Source organism: Cyclopterus lumpus, chromosome 7, assembly GCF_009769545.1.
Source record: "Cyclopterus lumpus isolate fCycLum1 chromosome 7, fCycLum1.pri, whole genome shotgun sequence".
In the NCBI taxonomy this organism is placed as follows: domain Eukaryota; kingdom Metazoa; phylum Chordata; class Actinopteri; order Perciformes; family Cyclopteridae; genus Cyclopterus; species Cyclopterus lumpus.
Genome location: NC_046972.1, coordinates 14627924 through 14648160, shown reverse-complemented (window position 1 = coordinate 14648160; position 20237 = coordinate 14627924). Strand labels below are relative to the sequence as shown.

General features: G+C 39.4%; 1 protein-coding gene across 1 annotated transcript in view; it reads right to left on the bottom strand.

Annotated features, from left to right (window-relative positions):
• Positions 1-4124: 4124 nt before the first annotated feature.
• Positions 4125-20237, bottom strand: part of cacna2d3a (calcium channel, voltage-dependent, alpha 2/delta subunit 3a) — a 108532-nt gene continuing 92419 nt past the window's right edge. The window contains exons 27-37 of the mRNA XM_034538243.1: positions 17957-18018; positions 17447-17491; positions 17291-17353; positions 15647-15717; positions 13581-13656; positions 13412-13464; positions 12553-12608; positions 9947-10061; positions 5958-6070; positions 5137-5219; positions 4125-4986 (exon numbers count right to left, since the gene is read on the bottom strand). Coding sequence (XP_034394134.1) covers positions 4894-4986; positions 5137-5219; positions 5958-6070; positions 9947-10061; positions 12553-12608; positions 13412-13464; positions 13581-13656; positions 15647-15717; positions 17291-17353; positions 17447-17491; positions 17957-18018 — 830 coding nt within the window. The 3' untranslated portion in view covers positions 4125-4893. The remainder of the gene's footprint in view (positions 4987-5136; positions 5220-5957; positions 6071-9946; positions 10062-12552; positions 12609-13411; positions 13465-13580; positions 13657-15646; positions 15718-17290; positions 17354-17446; positions 17492-17956; positions 18019-20237) is intronic.

The following is a 20237-nucleotide window of genomic DNA, read 5'->3' as shown; positions in this document are numbered from 1 at the left end:
TGTTTGAGGGAGCCAATATGTATGCCCCTCCAGGCCATTGCTCAGCTTGCAATGTGTAACCAAATGAGGCTTTTCATAGAAACAGGGTGACAGAGCTCAGATCACAGCTACAGAGAAAATCTCCCTCAGCTTGTTTGGACAAACACAGGTTGGTATGCTAAATATATGAATGTGATTTGTTCTGGTGTTGTACAGTATTGGTAGTATTCAGTATTTGGATGAAGACGGTAAGCTGCCTGTCTGAAAGAGAATTGATGAACTACAGGCTGGTAAGTTATGTGTAGCCTTCTACCCAATATAATACTAGTACTAATCCTAACCAGAGCAAAAAAACATTGAGATGTTGCTGTTTCTCTACCATTTCCCCTATTTTTTCCTCCATTGCCACACGCCACATTCCTACATTTCCAACAGTGGACTGATATTCTCTACTTTGACTATTTCTAGTCATTTTGACGAAAAATGAAATGCAAAGAAAATACTTTTTACATTTTCTTTTAGGAGTTGTCAAGTGGGAATTTTAAACTCTGGTTGATATGATGCTTCAATGTCTCTTCTGTCATCTGTCCTGAAACAGACAGGGAAGGGACTTGAATAGATACAATGTCTTTCAAAAATGTATTATTTAACTATATTGTTTTTAACATTTAAACATGTCCCTGTGACACAAATATTGTGAAAAGAATCACCACTGTTTTATTGAAAACACATTAGTTGCTTTGCTACATACAGTAATATCAAACACTTATCAAGAACTTTAGTATCAGAAATTATATATAGCTTAACATTTTTTGTTTTAGATTCTAATATGATATCAGTTATGCGTATCAACAAAAAAATTACATTCTGATAGGAGCATGCTTGTGATAACTGGTCAGAGGAGTTTTGGGGGTTTGAAACATTTTAAAGGTCAAGTAAAAGTCTGACATTAAATAGGTTTCGAGTGATTCCCTTAAATGAAAATAAATTATTATTTTATGTCTTACTCTACCCTGATTATTATTATTTTTTATTTTTTCAAATTTGGAAAAACCTTTCAAACACCTACCTTTAAGTGTGTTAGTGAGTCGTTAAAATCCTTGCTCCAGCCTGCGGAGGCCGTACTAAGTATGAACGTTAACTCGCACATACCTGAAGGTCCCCTGAAATAATTTTAATATTTAAAGCAGAACCTCCAAAAGGTCCCCAATTTGCTTACCAGTTCACCACTGTTGGTGAACATTTAACGATGCTGAGGTCCACTGTTGGATAGGTATGCAAATGTGTGGCAAACACACGCACGCATGCACGCACGCACGCACGCACGCACACACACACACACACACACACACAGACACACACACACAGACGGTATTAGTACAGCTGGCTGTCAGGTCCTCCAGCTCACCAAGAGGTCCATAAGTACTGAAGGCTATTCTTCCTGTCGCAGCATGGGGTGCACAACTATATCTGTGTATGAGAGCATGTGTTAAGAGAGTATGTTTTCAGTTGGCACCTCTCAACCTTGGCAGCAACGCGTCTCCTGGCACGTGCAGGGACAAATTGCCTTTGGGGTTTGGTTCGGTTTTCGTCTGTGATGTGTGTGTGTGTGTGTGTGTGTGTGTGTGTGTGTGTGTGTGTGTGTGTGTGTGTGCGTGGGTACATGCATGTGTGGGTGAGGTAGTCGAGTGGTCTGGTCATTATCACCGCTACAGCCAGTGAGCATGTGGCCAGAGCAGCAGGAAAAAAAAGGTAAAGGAGTGTGGAGAAGGTGGTAAACAAGGGACAGAGATGAGGAGAAGATGCTTAGAGGAAAAAGAAGAAAAAGAATGGCAATGATGCCGCAAATACACAATCTATAAAAGAAAGAAATCATAATTTCGTTCTGGTCATTGTTTCTCTAAAATTACATATTCACTACTGTAAGCCTTTAGGCAAACACAAGAATACAAGCACAATGAGTTGCAGAGCTGAAATGTTGTTAGTCACCCCGTGGAATGCCGAAAGAACCGTACATATGTTTTCCCAGCTTGTCTTGACTTAACACACAGGCCCATGTTGTGTTCACCGGGCCTGTGTGTGGTCCTGGTGTGGTCCTGGTGTGGTACAGTTGCTCAGGATCTTTTCCATTTAAACATATCTGTGGTCCTCAATGCAAACCTCCAATGTTATCCACTCCATCCAAGGTAACCCCAAAAGCTTTGTCCTATGTGTGACCCCTTCTCGGTGTATATGTTGTGTTCATATATGTGTTTGTGTTAATGCATGTGGATGTTTGCACTAATGTTTGAATGTGTGAATATATGTGTGTTTCACTGTCATCTTTGTCTTCCGGCATAATAGCAAAAGAGATTTCTCATGCAGTCAAGATAATGGTAAGCAAACAGGGTTAGAGTGGTGTGAGTGCTGATGGATGCGTGTCTTTTTCAGGGCACCTTCAGGTCATTGTGTCCCAGTGATCAGTGACTCCTCTCTCAGGGGTTCCTTCCCACCACAAACAGCCATGTAAATTGGATCATTGGAAAAGAATGTGGACACTCTCATAATACTTTCAGTGATGTTTCTCGCATTCATGTCGACTTTGAGTATGCCTCCTTTGATGGACGGGGGTTAAAGGTGTGAACTGGCATCCGAATGAACATTTGTGTGCTTAGCCCAACCTGTAAAGACATTTATGTTTCCATAAAATTCTGTTTTTGAATGGATCTTCAACACATGTATTTCCTTCTATTCTTTGTACTGTTTGACACTGAACAAAATAATTACAAAAAGTCAAGTAGCTGAATCTCCTTCCAACCAGCGTGACGAGCGCACATGAGCAGAGTGCAGGGAGATATTTTAAAAGAATGTCTTAAAGCATCTGTGTGTGTTATGTTTACCCTTCCAGTGAGCGGAGAAAACAGCTTAAAGAAAACATAGATGAGCATTTATCAGTCACAGGAAACCGGAATGGCATGAGAGCTGCCATTGTAACTCAGAAAGAAGATTGCTTTCCCACGTCTGGCTTTTGTACACACATTAGATACACTTTCCATAACTTATCTGGCAAACAGGAAGGAATCACAGACCGGATTGGATTTGTGACCCAAAACAGCTCCAATCCCATTATTCAGTTATAAATGACCCACCAGCAAGTCTTTGGGCCACAGAAAGAGGAAGAGCACATTCTACTGGAAATGATTAGAGTGAAACAGTTCTGCTCAAGGGAAAAGATCAATAAAACAATAGAAACCAGATTAAACCACTGGCATGGTGAGAATTACCTTGTCCGTGGAGGAGGAAGTTGTGGTTAGAGCTGGCTGGTCGAGAGGTGGGAATAGAGAGGAAGAAATAGCAGGTCCCGTTGTTGACCAAAGGGACCTTGGTGTTGACATCAAGACCACAGCAGAGCGGCTTCCTGCCGGCACTGGTTATGTGAGAACTACTGTTATTGTGCTCCCCTGTACGCACATACAAACCCATACGAGTTAGCCTGGCATGGCACATAATTCAAGATGGCGGCCTCGGTGTGTTGGTGCTCATTCAGGACAATTTCCTTCCGGTCACTCCCCTGCACATCACTTAATTCTTCACATCACCTAATTCTTCACTTAAATTCACTTAAATACACTTAAATACATGTAAGTCTTCACTTTAAATACACTTGTCACTCCACCACCCGCCATGACAATTCCTTGTATGTGAAAACATACTTGACAATAAAAGGTTCTGATTCTGATCCTGTTGAATCCTATTCTTGCATTCATGTGTAACAAAAAAAGAAGAGATTTTTGTGTCTATTTCCTAAACAAATACAGATGTGTGTTGTGGTTGGTCTATGATTCCGGTGTCATAGTCTTTATTGTCTATCTTTATGTGGGGATAGGCCTCTGGAGCACAGGGTTACATGAATGGCAGATGAGTGAATGGTGCTCTCATACAGATACATGTATGTGTGCAGTCACGCACATCTCTGCAGCCAACCACTTAGTCTTACTCTGCCAACAACAATAGAACAGTCTATAAGGATGAAAACTGATGCTTATATATCAACGCCATTGTTCTATTGAAGACCTGCTTTGCTAAGAGTCTTTCAACAACATGGCTTCAACAACAGCATCAATTTTAAACATCATTTTATTTAAAAAGTACACAAACAGGACCAATATTGTTCAATAAGGCAAAGCTCAAATATTAACAACCACTCACATCAGAGGACTCAAAATCTCATAGTCACAGTTTATGGGTATCACTTGCAAATCATAAATAAAATATATTTTTTTCTCCATATAGACTAGAACTTTTTTTTTCCCATCATGAAAAAAAGGATCATTGACAAACATTTTATTACGACCCCAGCCACATATAATCATCTTCATCTTCAGTATTATATTTTTTTCAATCTTCAGAATCATTATTGTCCATTACAATTCAGAGTGGGCCAGGGAACGGTGCACCTGTCTCTCTCCAACCGGGTGTTACGTGGCTCTAATGCCCAGTTCCAAGCCCAGCTCCAGACCCCGGCCCTTAGCTGCTACCTAAAAGGAGTGAACATAGTGGTGTGAATGTCAGTGGGTTTTACTGGACAACTTGTGCAATTTTTAAGCTAATATGTGCATTGTTGGCATTATTACTATGTTCAAAACGTTGTATCTCCCCAATGACCTCTCCGTGCAGCTCATGTGATATTGCTAAAGCACCCTAATGGTCACTATGTAGCAGCTGTAATAGCTATCCATATTCAGTCCTTTCATATAGGTGTCTTGTAGGGGGGTACATCAGGGCTAGGGGATTTGTTGGTGGTGAGTTGGAATTGGGCACAGTTTTATGAGGGGCAGAAGTGTCTTTTTTCTGTGGCATTGTTGCGATTCTTTTGCATGCCGAGTCAAGCGGATCCAAATCAAGATCTGGATGGAGAGGCTTCGCCAGCTCTGGTCACCTAGGGAACAGGGCTAGGAAGACACAGAGCAGTGTTGCTGCGAGAGACGGGGTGAGACCCATGGCTTCTCCACACTCCATTGAGTTCTCCTAAAGAGAAAGTAGGTGGGGGTCAGGATATGGACATATCTGAAATACTTTAATAAAATACAAAAGCAGAATTTGCAGGTGATATATTATGAAAGAAAGTACTATCATAGTGAGTGAACTGTGTGTGTGCAGTGTATGTGGAGTGAATACCTCTGGGTGAAAAGGGTGACAGGTATCTGGGCGCCTCCTGTCCTTTTGCATCTTCAACCTCTCGCACTTGAGAGACTCATTATGTGCAACTGAAGTTAAGTCAATAACAGACAATGTGTTTTCCTGCTGGAGTGTATTTCAGTTGTATGAAGGGAAGGAAAATATGTTTTTGAGTTCTTATGTAGGAGGTAATAAAAAAAAAGCACACTGTGCAACGTTTGCTGTGTTTTTTTGTTGCAGGCTTTATCCTACAGTAAGCAATCCACAACAAAATAAACACGGGTGTATATGTACAGTATATACAGTACACATCGTAAGAGAATCCAGCTCAAGCTGTGGCTGCTATTGATCAGTATCTCATCGCAGTGGGGTTGTCTAACACAGTCCAAACACACACACACACACACACACGCACACAAACATTAGCATTACTTTCTTTTATCAAAAGTGGTAATGGTTAATTGTTATGTATGTATTGTTGCTTGTGTTTTTCTGACATACTTTGAATCTGTCAATAAAAATGAACTGTACTGAATAGTAGAGTGCTGTCTCAAAGCCTTCAGATCTTGACCCTCATAATGCTCTCATCTCTTTCATTACCAAAAGGATAGAGGGCAAACAAACTCCCCAAAGACCTCCCCACAAATTAAAATGCCCTTTGCTATTTACATCCCTGCAACATTGTTGGACATGTAGAGGCTATAATGACAGTATTGTGACACCGGAGCTCATAAGGTGGAAGAGAATATACTTCACTGTTAAAGAAACAAAATCCGGTGATATTGTTATTTTGATCCCAGTGTTTGACCTGTCAAGGATATACATGATTTCGATGGGGTCCATGGTGATTGGCTCAAACATGCTGCAGTCACACTTGTTGTCCACCACCACCATGAAGAGATTACTGCTGGGGATCTGCTGGATCACAAATGACCTGCCAATCACAGCACAGACAGCCAGAAACAACAAAAAAGATGAGGAAGGAAGAAGAGAGAGGGAGCCAGGGAGGATTGAGAGTTGAATTGGCAAGTAGACAAGGTGCATAGGCATGATGTACATTTCCATGTGTGTCAGAGTATTAATATTATGAGTGTTCACATTCTCCCTCGGTGGAGGGGAGATGCAGTAAAGCGACTCCACTTGATGCATGTCAAGCAGATGACTTGTCTGACTGCCAGCTGTCAATAAACACACAGAGACATCGACAGACACACATCGACAGACACATATTAAATATGCACACATACTTCTTCTCCATCCCCTTCTCTTCCTAATTTTTTTTCCCTTCCTTCCCTTCTGTCTTTGTTATAACCTATCCAAGTCGAGCATCAATGAAGTGTTGCAGAATATAAAACACAGCAAGGGGAGACAAATGGGAACCACACTTTTGTGCTTATAGCTTCTCATGGTTGTGTTTTACTGGCCTGAGAGATCAGGCCTCGCCTCAGCTTCCTGGCCAGTGATTTATGACCGTGGATAAGCTTTATGAAGAATAGAAGTCGTAAAGATGATCTCTTTTTTCTGTCACCCTTTCTCTCTGTATCTTGTGCTTCTTTCCCTCCCTCTACTCTGCCGCAGCCGGTTGATTTATCAAGTTCACCGTGATCAGACCCGTATGAGAACTTGCACATTTGACTCAGAGGACACACACAAATGCAGAAATACACACATGCATTTTATCAACTCTTGTGAAGGAGGAAGTAAGACAAAGAGGGAAAGACCTGACCAAAGACCATCATAGCAGACCTATAGGAATATCTTCATCCTTACTAATTCAATACTATGACCAATTTAATATGACCACAAACAGCCTCCAATCTCTAAGCAGCACCAATCCACCGCACTTTAATACTGTTATCCCACCATGACCAACCCAACCCAACCAAACCAGCCGAGCAAATAGGCCATGCCAGTTCCAATCAGGGTAAATTGGGATCTCCTGATGTGTAATAATCCGTGCTCACCCCTGCACAGCGGGGCCTGCCCAGCTCAGCCTACTGATAGAAAGCAGAGTGTTCCTGGAGAAAAAGACATCCTGACAGCACAGTTGCTGGCCTTGAACATAACCAGTGTTGGGAAAAGGAGCACTATACCGCATATGGAGGCACACTTTTCAACCCACACAAGGGTGTGCATGATATAGAGATAGAGACAGACAGTCAAGCATACTCTCTCTCTCTTTCAGAAGCACACGGACAGTAAAAACATCCAATACGTTTCTCTGAGTAAAGATAGAGAACGACAAAGAGTGACAGTGAGTGACATCGAGGCCCAGATAAATAAAGATATAGTGCAGTAACAGAGAATGAAACCAGGGATTAGACAGATGTATACACACACACAAAGACGTGGTGACAGATCATGTCCTCTTATTAAAGTTCTGACAAAACACATCACAAAATCTGGAGCAGAAGCTGCTAAAAAATCGCACTGCATTACAACACTTTTTGATCATAAAGACGTTTTTTTTTTATTTTTACAGAGCCAACTGTACTAAAGCTCATTTTAGCAGTTGGAGCAAAGATGATAACATTTCACAATACATTATGCTTAACATATGCTTTACTTTTGATGCAGAACCGAGGCAAATTCTTTCTACCGACAGGACGTACAGAATGTTCAGATTTTTACAATAATTGAATTGTTACATAACTTAACCATAACAGCATGCATTGTATGGTTATCAGAAATATCTGTCATCACAGTTGGGACATTTGACCAGTAATTATTGTGTGTAATTTGAGAATTACTAATTCAATGAGTTCAATTTTCTCCAATAAAAACTCACCAAACTGACTGAGTTCTCAGAACAATGCTGTAATTATATTTTCATTTGTCTCATTACTTTTAGGGAAACTGTGCACCATTATTCCAGTATTCACATTTTAAGCCTAGACATTCTACATGATTCCAATATACAGTATATTTGGAATGGCTCTATTACAGATTTTTAAATTAAGGCAGTGGTTGGCACAAATTCAGCATAAAGCTTAAAACAAAAAGTAAAAAGAGACATTACATTACAAATCTAAAAATGAAATAAAAATATATGAATTGGACAATTGGATTTACAGTACTTATCAAAGTGAAATCTAAAAATGTACGCATATAAAATATTAACTTAATTTAACATGTAACATGTATTATCAAAAACAAATTATCAAATCAAAATCCTTTAAAAACTACTATACCAATTTTTGTAAACTTTTTTTTTACTGTTCTTTAATACTGTTTATTAAAAAAACACTTCTCTGGTGCAACCGGGGCCTTCAAATGTTAAAAAAAGTTCTGTCAAAGTAGCAAACATTGCCTGTTGGAAGTGACTGCATGATAATATTAACAAATATTTCCACAATATCATCGTTATTTGTTTGACGGGGATAAAGAGAGAGATGCAGTTCAAGAATCTCTAACAAACAAAACCACGTCTACTGTAGCGTCGAAGCTTTATCTTTATCTGCAATTTTAAAATTATCTCTTTTGCTCGTCTGGGACGGTCGAGAAGAAGCAAAGGAGCATGGGGCGAGGTAGGATATATGGATGTGAGTAATGTCGGTAATAGTCCCCTTGAAGACTTTCTCTGGTTAGAGACACACTCTTCATCCTACATCTCATGTTACAGTCTAGAGAGGTTAGCTATGCATTAATGGAGGTTACATCATCTTATAGGGCCATTTACGCTATTATATCATTCGCTAGATATCAGGAAGTAATGTGCAAATACAAATACCGGCATCACGTGCACACACAGTCAAAATACAGTAAAGAGAGGCTTAGCAGGCAAACGCTTAGGGCATATTTCCTAGAGCATAAAGCACACACACGTGTCCCAATGAAAATATGAGAGAAAGGCCTCAGTCAGCCTGTAACGTGAAACAGATGTTTATCACCAATATCCTCTATTACTAATGTGAGCTATAAAATTCCATATAACGCAAATAAAAACTCCATTTTACTTTGTCAAATTCATTGTTTTTTAAAAAGGATTTATTTGAAGGCAACATGTTTCTCAGGGTTTCTCATGGGCCTGCCCGCTAATCCCATTTCTGGTGTCATCATTGGAGATGAGGCCATTCATGTGTGTGCGGGTGTGTGTGAGTGGGTGCTGTGTATGTGCGTGTGTGTGTGGTGTGTGTGTGCGTGTATACAGTATGTGTGTTTTGTAGTGTGACTGCATCCCCAACCACATTTTACTCCCAGCACCCAGGGCAGTGGTTACCCTGCTGACCTCGTGGGGCTCTACCGGCAGCAGACACACAAGGAAAACATCGACACACAGACACACACACATACTGGGTTCTGAGCCCACAGCTGGGAGCAATGAAGGGCCCATTGGAGAGATCCAGAGAACACCCCACAATTGCCTGACAGAAAAGCCCAAATTGTTAATGGGGACCACACTCATTTTCCCATTTTTAAAGGAAGCCTTTTTTTCCACCACTCTCCCTCATCTCTAAATGCCTTGTATTTCAAATTGCCGGAGGAGAGAGAGTGAGTGTCTGTGTGTGAGTGTCTGTGTGTGTGTGTGTGTGTGTGTGTCTCTGATGGATCGCCTGGATAAAAGTGTTTTCAGCAGACAACAAATGAATTAAATGTGTTTCTCATCATCAGGGGTTACAGAGATAAAAAAAATACTTTGCCATGATGAGAGTTAACAGGATGATTCATTTTTCATCGTTAGCTTGTTTTATGAAACATTGTGGCCCACTGATTTATATGTGTTACTGAACAATAGGCAGATATTTACATTGTTGTTGTTAGTGTGCTGTTAATGTGTGTTCACATGTGTCTGCATGTGTGTGTCTCATACTTGATGCAGCCGTCACAGTCAACGTTGCCCATGTTCTCTTTGATGGTTCTCTCGGAGACAAAGGCTGGGTACTCTGTGTCACATGGTACCTGCATGGTTCGACCCCTCCGCTGAGCTGAAAGCAGAAAGAGAGAGAAAAAGAAAGAAATTGGATGAGGAAGTCATGGAAAAGTCAAATACATATTTAAAATATGTAAATGCAAATAGATTGAAAGCAAACAATTAAACACACCACATCCTTGTAAATACAAACGTTTGAAAGAAAGCAGCACTTCTGAACCAGAGCTGACTTTTGTCCTGCTGGAGATATTTGCAGTGTAAATCTGGACCAGCCATTTATACAAAATTGCTTGAACTCTCCTGCCACCCAGAGGATTGAAACAATACTACAGGATGGAAAGGGGGGGAGAGGGTATGCCAATCTAATTTGGGTAATAAAATATAAACATTTGAACCAATGTGGTTTTATTTATTTATTTCTAACTTTTTCAGGGTGGTCTTCTCACATATTTTTTACGGAACAGTTTTCTAAAGATGGTGGATTACATGTGTGATTTGAATGGAGACATTTAATTACTGGATGTCAGCAGTGCAGTATCATTGTGTGAAAAAAAGAGAGTGTGTTCGCAGTTGTATATAAATTATAAGCTTGTGAGAAACGCAGCCTACATGTATAAACGTCTGGGATTAGTTCAGGCTGAGAGGCTGTGTAGATTGGGTTACAGGCTGATAAATTGGGGTGTTTCAGCTGTGTGTCACAGGTCTGTGTCTCTATTGTAAAAAGATATAGAAAGTGCTGCTAAGACCTGAGGCTAGCCAGCTGTGAAATTGTCTTCACTGCTTGGCGAGCAGCGATGCCCAGCTTCACTTCATTCGGGATAAGAGTGTGCAAGGAAAGCATTTTATCGACTTTCATTTTGTGGTTCTTTCCCCCTCTCCCCTTGCTCACATTCACACACAAAATATTTTCATATTAGTTTTGGCTAGAATTAATACCACTATATGATGCCGCTTAGTGCGGCTTTAATTTCAGACAGGCAAACTGTATTCAACACACCATAAAGCATAAGGCATCACGGCGCTCGTAGCTTGGCGGTAATCATATGAGAATGTGCGTGAGTTTGTGGAAGAAAGTGACACAAAAAAAGAAAGGTTGAGACATAAAACCAGAGAAGGAGAGACATATAGACTGAGTGAGAAAATAAAGAAATAGAAGCCTTTTGCCTCCTGTTACAAAGCGGATATTGCTTCCCACCACTACCAATATGACATACATCCGTACAGATCATAAAACCATCAAGTATAACCGCCTCTGGACACACAAACAAATACAAATGTGTGTAGTCACACACACACACACACACACACACACACACACACACACACACACACACACGGCCTCTCACACTGAGGTCACTTGAGGCAATCACGTGTTCTGCCATTTTTACTTCCACTAGGTTTTGGATTGTGCCTTTTTATTCTGTTTTTGCAGTGGCCACACTGACTCAGACGGAGAGGAAATAGAGGAGCGATGGTGAAGATGTAGACAGTGAGGTCAGTGTTGAGGACACTGGTTGTTTATTCTGTACGCAATTCAATTTGTTCCATGTGCACTCAAGTATTAGGATGGTATGCCTAAGTGTATGTTTTCATTTTGGGATTATAGATTTTAGATATGAAAATAAAAATAAGGAGAAAAAAAACAGCATTTTGATTGTCCTTCCCCAAAACATTAATGTTTTATGGATGAGATGTAAGATTGAAAATTTGCTTAATTTCCTTTTTAGTCTTTGATAGACAGGAAAGTGAACTGCAAAAACTATTATTAAAAAAACACATGTTTCAGAAACTGGAAAATTAGGTGTTATGCATGCTGCACATGGTAATATCGAGACATACGCCATGAGATGAAATGCAATTACGTTAACTTTAAATAGTTGATGATTAGGAACGATGAGAGAAGAAGAAAATCTTCCAGTTTCCAAGAAAATAGTTTTTGGGTTATTTCTTTGGTTTGTTTTAGGGTTATACTATTTATTTATCTCTCTGGCAATGGAAACATTTCTTTTTTTTAACCTTTTTATTTCTGTTTCTGAATAATGAAAATGTAACACCATAAAGATACCCAGACCCCTTTGACCATGGAAATAGAAGCCTATAATGGGTGCTGCAACTTTTTTTATTTATTTATTTTCAATATTGGTTACAGCGAAAATCTGTTGATGTTTGTTTTTACAACAATATTTGTACAAAATGCATAGTTATTCAAATCTTAACAATTTACAATTAGACAAATGTACAAAGAGAATAATAATCCTGATTCTTTCTCTAGCCATATTATAACTATTGATAAGCGTTATTATTAATTGAGAATTAAAAATTCTTTAGCATTCAGAATGTATGCAATTGTGACTACGACAGACATTAAAAATAAAATATGATGAGCCATGGTGGGTGCATGCCCAACGCCATATTTATTAGGACTGTATTATTATTACATATTAAACAATATTATTTGCTTATAAACTTATAATTATTACAATTAGAGTCTAAGCTGCATACTTTCACATTAATATGCTTCAGACACACAGAGAATAAGCTCTTACCTTTAGCTGTGAGGTCAGAGTACCACCAGCTGTACAAGTTGAACTCCACCAGGAATCTAAATATGGAGAAGACATCGACCATAACAATACACTCCAACAAATGCTGATATAATACATACTGCTTCACTCTCGACTGAATTTCAACCACTTTTTACCCACACTATAAAGGTTTCTCAAGAACTACAGTCAGGAAATTGTTTATTTTCCTAAAAGAACAAAGTTTATGTTTTAAAAGAAACCATGGTGTGGATATTAATTGTTTTCTCATTGTCATTTATACAGTAAATCCATCATGTTTGTATGCTTCTTAGATGCCTCAAAGTCATTCATTCCAATTAGTGAGTGTTACATATCTACAGGGATTTTTAAATTATTGCTAGTCAGGTGGTCTTTTATTAATTTAATAATGAATCATTTTGTCTCTACGGATGATTTGGTTATTTTTTCCCTTCTGACCATACACAGATGAGTTCGCTCACTCATATGGTACTATTAATATTTTAATTGAATTTTAAGTAAAACATAAATTTAAAATGAAAAACATGAATCAAAAGATCATTATATTTCAAAGACACACAATTGCCTGCACTGTGACACTGACGATTGTATCCTCACATGATACACTGTGGCGACAACAGACCACCCAGGAAGACTCCGCAACCACAACATGGCATCACAGGAATACCCACGCTACAGAAAACATCAGGTATCCATTACCGCTCATGATCACTGATGATCACGTCAACGTGCATGTGAAAGGACTCGTAAACAATCATACAGATTATACATAGCCATATAAGTTCTCAAAATCACATGCTATTACAGACAAAAGACACTTTGACATACACAGAAGTCTTACATGACAATCTCAGTCAGGATCCACTTTACGATGGAGAAGAAAGCAAAGTAAGGCTAAAGAAAAAAAAGAAAGAGGAAATATTGATTAGACACAAACATATATACACAGTCCCAACTTTGCATCGTATGTGCAACGAAGTGGAACGGAGTGTAAAAAATGCAGTACTCACATCCAACAGTGTGTGTCCACTGTCACTACTTTCTGAAAAAACCCAACATAGAGCCTGGTAGTCATACAGAGTGACCCTGAGTAGATAAAGATAGAAAAGTGAGGACAGCGGGTGAGACAGAGACGGCCAGAGACAGACATAAATTGAGTTTAAGATAGATTGAATGGTTTCATAAGACACAAAATGCATTTGGAAATATAGCCCAGATAAGGTGACATAAGTCTTGATTCACACGTTATCTGTACTGTTACATGCCTGCGGGGCCTTTTGAACTGCTGTGTGGGAGCGGGATGGAAAGCTCTGCTTTAACTGACGCTTTACCTACGGATAATATATCGGATGGATGTGGCAAGAACGGAAAAAGGAAAGCAACTGAAAGCCGAGAGCTCCCTGAGAGGTTCCTCAAAGTGATGTAGGAAGGTGTGTGTGAGTGTGTGTGTGTGTGGATGATTTGGGGGGATATTTGAGGTGGATATCAGAGGATTTAAGGGCTTAGTAGACCCTGAGGGTGTGAGGTCTAGGTCTGTCTGGGTGAGGTTATTCATGGGGTTCCTAACACACACACACACACACACACACACACACACACACACACACACACACACACACACACACACACACACACACAGTGTGCTCTTTCTCATAGCCTGTGGACAAGTTCCTATATACTTGACATGTGCATGAGTGTGATGTCTGAGTGGGCCCAGTCTATCCGCAGCCCTGGGCGATGTTCAAACCTCAGTCATAGTACCGGTGACACACGGCTCCAACACACCGCCAGGAACCAATTAGCACTAAGCCAGGCCACATAATGGTGTTAGCAGCAAACTTAGACTAATGCAATATCTGTCTATGAGTACGAGTGTGCGTTTGCATGGGTGTGTGACTGCTGCATATGAGTGTGAGTTGCTTTGCATGGGAGCATAACATCATGTTCAATATTTTTATTGATTTCTCTTATTTGTTTGTTTGTAAAGATGGATAATCCAAAGGAAACTCAAAATATTATATCTTCATCTGCAGTCTTGATGCTGATGGATAAATCCAAGCTGGCTGCTTGGTGTAAACTTTAAGTGTCACACTTGAAAATGTCTTTTTTTGTTTTGTTTTCTCAAGACAAAAACTGTGCTTCAATTTAGCACATTGATTCCCCACAGATGGCACTGGGTTTGGACAGATCCCACTGGATTTATTAGTATTAGGATATACAATATATATTACTCATCATGCTAATACTTAACCAGCACAGTCATATTATTCATTCATCATCATACATCGCCCTTAATTTGAAGCAATCCCTCATCACCCAACATTAAAGATTCAGTGACTTGTAGGCTCTTTGTTTTGGGTGGGACTGTAAACCAAAGCTGGCAGCTTTTGAGTTTCATCCTTATGATAAACAGGTGTGGTTGTCTACTTGTGCCATGATTTGTCACCTATGATTTTTATGTACTGAGACAGCATAGCTGAAATCTCCTCACCCATTTCCCAACTGCAGTGCTGGAAATGTGTTTTTTAAGCCTCCGCAACCACGTTCTCTAAAGATCCAACAAATGCTAGACCATACCAGTTTGACTCCAGTCAAACTACAATATACAGTGTGTCTGTGACTTATTATCTGCATTTCTACTCTGAAATACTGGGAAAGTTATCCTTCAGGGTTACATTTCTAAATGAATTGCAGAATGTCGCCACCCACTGCTCCTGGCGTTTTCCAGGAGACAAAGCTCCACAACAAGCAATAGCTGTGTGAACGTGTCTACATGTGTCCGTGTGTGCGTCTGTGTGTGTGACTTCAAATTTCTTCTAATTCCTCCGTTTCAGGAAAAGATTTGCTGTAATCCCCTAACGGAGAACTCTGCTGAGCGAGGGGTCGGAGTTCAGCGCTGAATAGCTCAACACGATTGGCCAAGTTAAGAGCTGTCAGCGCGAGGGAAGACATGCTCTCATCCTGTGGCCTGCCTGATATTATGCACATACATTTACACATACTCATACATACACTTGTGCCGGCACTTATAAGTACACACTCAAAGAACTACACAAGTGCAGTTTGAAATACTTACCTCTTGAAAGAGCCCATCTGCAGAAGCTTACTCATTACAGCCCCCTCTGCTTCTCCAAAGAATTTTCCTGTCTGAGAAATATATTTTATTTAATAAAACTAGAATTACCAACACACTATTGTATGTCTCTGCAGTTTACATTCATGTCTGTCCAAAATGTCATCACTTCATCTTATCTTTACCCTTTCAGACATTCGTGGGAATGTGTCATAATTACCACATGAATTCTTGAGTTATGGCGAAAAACATGTTTTCTTCGGTCATCGTGACCTTCGACCACCAAATTCAATTCGGCTCACCCTTGAGTACAAGTGGACATTTGTGCAAAATTTGAAGACAATTTCTCAAGATGTTCTCGAGATATCGTGTTCACTATGGGACGGACATGAGGTCAGTGACCTTGACCGATGAACAACAAAAACTAACCAGTTCACCTTTGAGTCCAGGTGTTCGTCTGTATATACATACGGCCATGGCTGGGGCCAGTGCAGAGGCATAACAAGCCATAACAAAAGGGTTCAACCCCTTAAAACCCTTTAGAAGCTCTTACAGGTACAAAAGTGGACAAACCCTAAATCACACCTACAACATCACACAATGTGAAATGATCTGATCCGCCCTTCTGCTCAACCAAATAAAAAAACATGATCCAAACACACTTTTGGGCTTTTTAAGGATAGAACTAAGAATTAAATCTCCCACACATAAATGTCATTCTGTAAAAAGAACAACCCTCTCATTGTTGATTTAAGCTGATCAGGGACTCTGCGTGCTCTGCCCCACCCTTCTCCATAATGTTCCTATTTTTAAATTGTTTGTTTGGATTTCTTAACATTCGAGAAGCTTGATAAATCCAACATGTTGTCCATTTTCTGTATTCTTTAATTGTTTCAACATATGGCCCAATGTGATCCAAGACTGTTACACAGTCACATGCCTGAGTCACAGGGACAAAGCTATCAAACCATTAGCTTCCATTAGCCATATCAGACATAGGACTGACTATTTTGACATTTCACATTTATGTTACCTTCTTGGTCGGTGATCTCTACACAACAATGAAATGAAACAATTTGACAAGTTGAACCCTAAATGCTCCCTCACCTCTGAATTAAGATCATATAAACAACGGGAGCAAGCAAGTAAGCGATGCATGAAAAGAACGAGCAGAAGAAGGGAAGGGCAGTGACAGCCAGCGGTCTGGCTTCTAGATGAGACAAAGCCAGAGTGACAGCATGTCTGGTGACATCTAAGCAGAGGGTATATGCTAGGGCAGCACCGTGTCTCCTTGAGAGCAGACTAAGCAACAATATGCATGTGATGCAGGGAAAATATTTTAATTATAATAGGAAAACAAATGCAAGAGGTACAGTAGATATGCACTGACTTTGTCGACTCTGATGTAATCTGACTTCATTGTATACTCTCATTTGGCACAAACCCAATTATGTTTAAAGCCTACTGTTGCTGGTGTCAGAACAAGCTGATGCGCTAATAGCTCCTCTTGAAATAAAAAAACATCCAAATGTCCCTTTGTTTTAGCTGGCATGAAATGTGTAGCTTTGACTGTTATGCAATCTTTTACATTCATCTTGCATGATCTGGCTCTATGTGTATGTGCCTCTTTATGTGTCAGTGTCTTACCAGAGTATAGTCCTCCGCTACCAGAACGAAACCGTTGTTGTCAATGAGGTAGCAGTTAATGTTCTGGTAAATATAAAACAAAGTGTTAAATCATTTGTACGAAGTAAAAGTGACCGAATCCTGTATAGTTGATGGAGAAAAGGAAGGCTGACCAACCTCATCATCACAGCTTATGGAGCATTTCCCATCCAAAGCTGCACACTGTACGATAAAAACAATACATCTGCATTGTGTATCTGGGTGTCACACCAAATATTTGGGCTAGATTCATAGAATTTCTTTTGTCAGCTGAAAACCTGTAACTGCCTTACAAAATCCTTTTTGAATAAATAAATGGACTGAAACAGACTGATGACCTTTAAGTGTTAAAAGTTCAACCAAACAATCCAAAAAGATGTTGTGGGTCCTTGAATCATTAAATACTTGACTTGGGATGAAGTTATTATTAAAGTACAAACTCACATAAAACAAAAGGATGATTTATGAAAAAGCCAATACTATTTTTTCAAATAGACTTGACTTGTTTTGTTTATTTTGTATGTATGTTTAAACTACTTTTATTTGGCAGTGCAGTTTGCAAAGTTAGAATAGGTTATTTAGGTACCAATGTGCTTGTGTTGTACATGTGAATATGTTACCATTCAGGGTGTGTTTGTGTGTGTGTACCTGTCTGCTGGCTGTCCAGAATTTCTTCTGAAAGAACTCCAGTTTCATCTGGATGCCCACAGCTGAAAGAGAGACCACACGGTCACAGAGACGTAGCAACTAGACATGTGTGTTGAAGTGCAAGTTCACTGTAATCTTTATCACACGTAATCTCCGGGCAGGAGAGATATTATTAATATAAACACAGAGTCAAAGTGCAACTTTCATTAACCCCATCCGGGGGGAAAAGGTGGACGGACTTGTCCCTGGACAAAAAAGGCCAAAGGGGTAACTAACCGTACACTGCATCGTACGTGTGTCAGCTTATATTTCTGGAAGATAGAATATAGAATAGAATAATGTACTATTTGCACACATGTGCACTGATTATTTTTGCCAGGCGTTATTTCCAGGAGCACAATTTATCCAAATGTAGAGTGGCCACAGGTAGTGTGAATAATGTGGCATTGAAATCAATTCAAGGAGACATATTATGCTCATATACAGGTTCATAATTTTTTATATTTTTCTACTAAAACATGTTTACGTGCTTAATGTAAAAGAAAACATATTTTTTCTCATACTGTCTGTCTGAATATACCTGTTTTAGCACATTTCTCTTAAGACCCCTCAAAGCCATCTCTGTTCTGTTCTGAAAAATTTGGTCCGCCTTTGCAAAGATAGCTCTCAAAGTGTTGGTGCTATGTTCAATGGGCCTGCATGTGACATGGGAGGAAAGCCAAACGGCTCGTTGAATCACATGTTTTCTGATCTAGGTAGCCCACAAACAACTATCTGTGTTGTCTTATTTAACAGTTTGTGAGTTGGAAGTCACTCATAATAACCAAATGTCTGTGCTGAACAAGTTAGTTTTTCCATGATATGTCCCCTAAAACGGCAGAGCAAATAAACAACAAATATATTGATTGGCCATGGTACTCTAGATACTTGTAGACTTTATCCAGCTGACAATTAATTATTAATTCAAAAAGGTAGTTGATTTTTGTTTGCTTTCTTTATGTCAGTGGTATGAAGGTATTTTACAATAAATTAAGAAAAATGCAAAAATACTGAATGCAAGGAGTGTCATACACATATTTGCAATGGGCAGAATCAGCACTGGAGGCTTAAACACACCACACTAAACAACGAAAATAGAAGCATAGTTCAAAAGAATGTGAAATAGATGCATGAATACATGCAACAAGCACCAAAGACAGAGGCAGTAATTTGAAAGAGCGTCTCTATTCTGGCTACACATTGCCAAGCACACATTTAAGTCTTCAAATACCGCCAGTTGGTCAGCGCCCATTGGCATCAGAGATTTAAACAGGAAGTTAGGTTTAGGCAACACAACCACCTTTAGTGTTTTAGGAAACGATCATGGTGGGCGTAAACTCCATTGAGTGACCACCGAGTGACGACCGATGTAACTAGAGTGTCACTTAACTCAAAGAACTAACGATGGTAGCCACTCACATGACACCTTAGTATCATAAGTCATGGGACAAAAATAAACGTGAATGAGTCAACATTTACTCCTCCACCGCTCCCGCCAACCCGAAGCAGAATCTCACACACTTTATTCTACGTCATAAGCTCTTCCCATCCAATAATGCCGTAAGCTTTACGTTGGAGTTAGTTTAAAGCCCGGTGCGTCGCATACAGTTGATAAAGGGAGCCTCCGTGTGTCAACCTCCGGTGCCGAAGGGCACTGACAAGCTGGGAGTGAAAATAGGTTCAGATATCTTTAAAATACTAATGTATCTTTAAATTGGTAGCTATTAAAGAGGAAATATTTTGTAGGATTGGTATTGATATCTTGCTGTTTTGTTATTGGTATCGAGCCATCTTTAATACTGGAGTCAGTGTTGTCTTTCTGCCATATGATTAATATAATACAGCTTGTCAATTATATACTTAATACCTAATCAAAAAATAATTATTCTTATATTGCATTTGATCTTGTAAAATTATTTGGATCCTTTACGCACATGTACACACATACTGTAGCTATTTGTATTATTGTAATACATAGTATTTTAGAATCATAATTAGTATTATTATACTGTGTTCCATTAACTGTAGTATATAAATACAATAGTTGTAGTAAAGGTAAACTAACATTGCTTTACAGCTTAATGCAATGTTTCAGTAAAGGGACCCTTGTCACTGTGCTGTTTGTATGATATTGCTTGTAGAGAAACACATATGAATACACTGAGTGTGAATATAGATAGGATCCATATACAAATGAACGTCCTCACTTCAAGAAAAAATGTCAACATGCAAAGAGAAGATC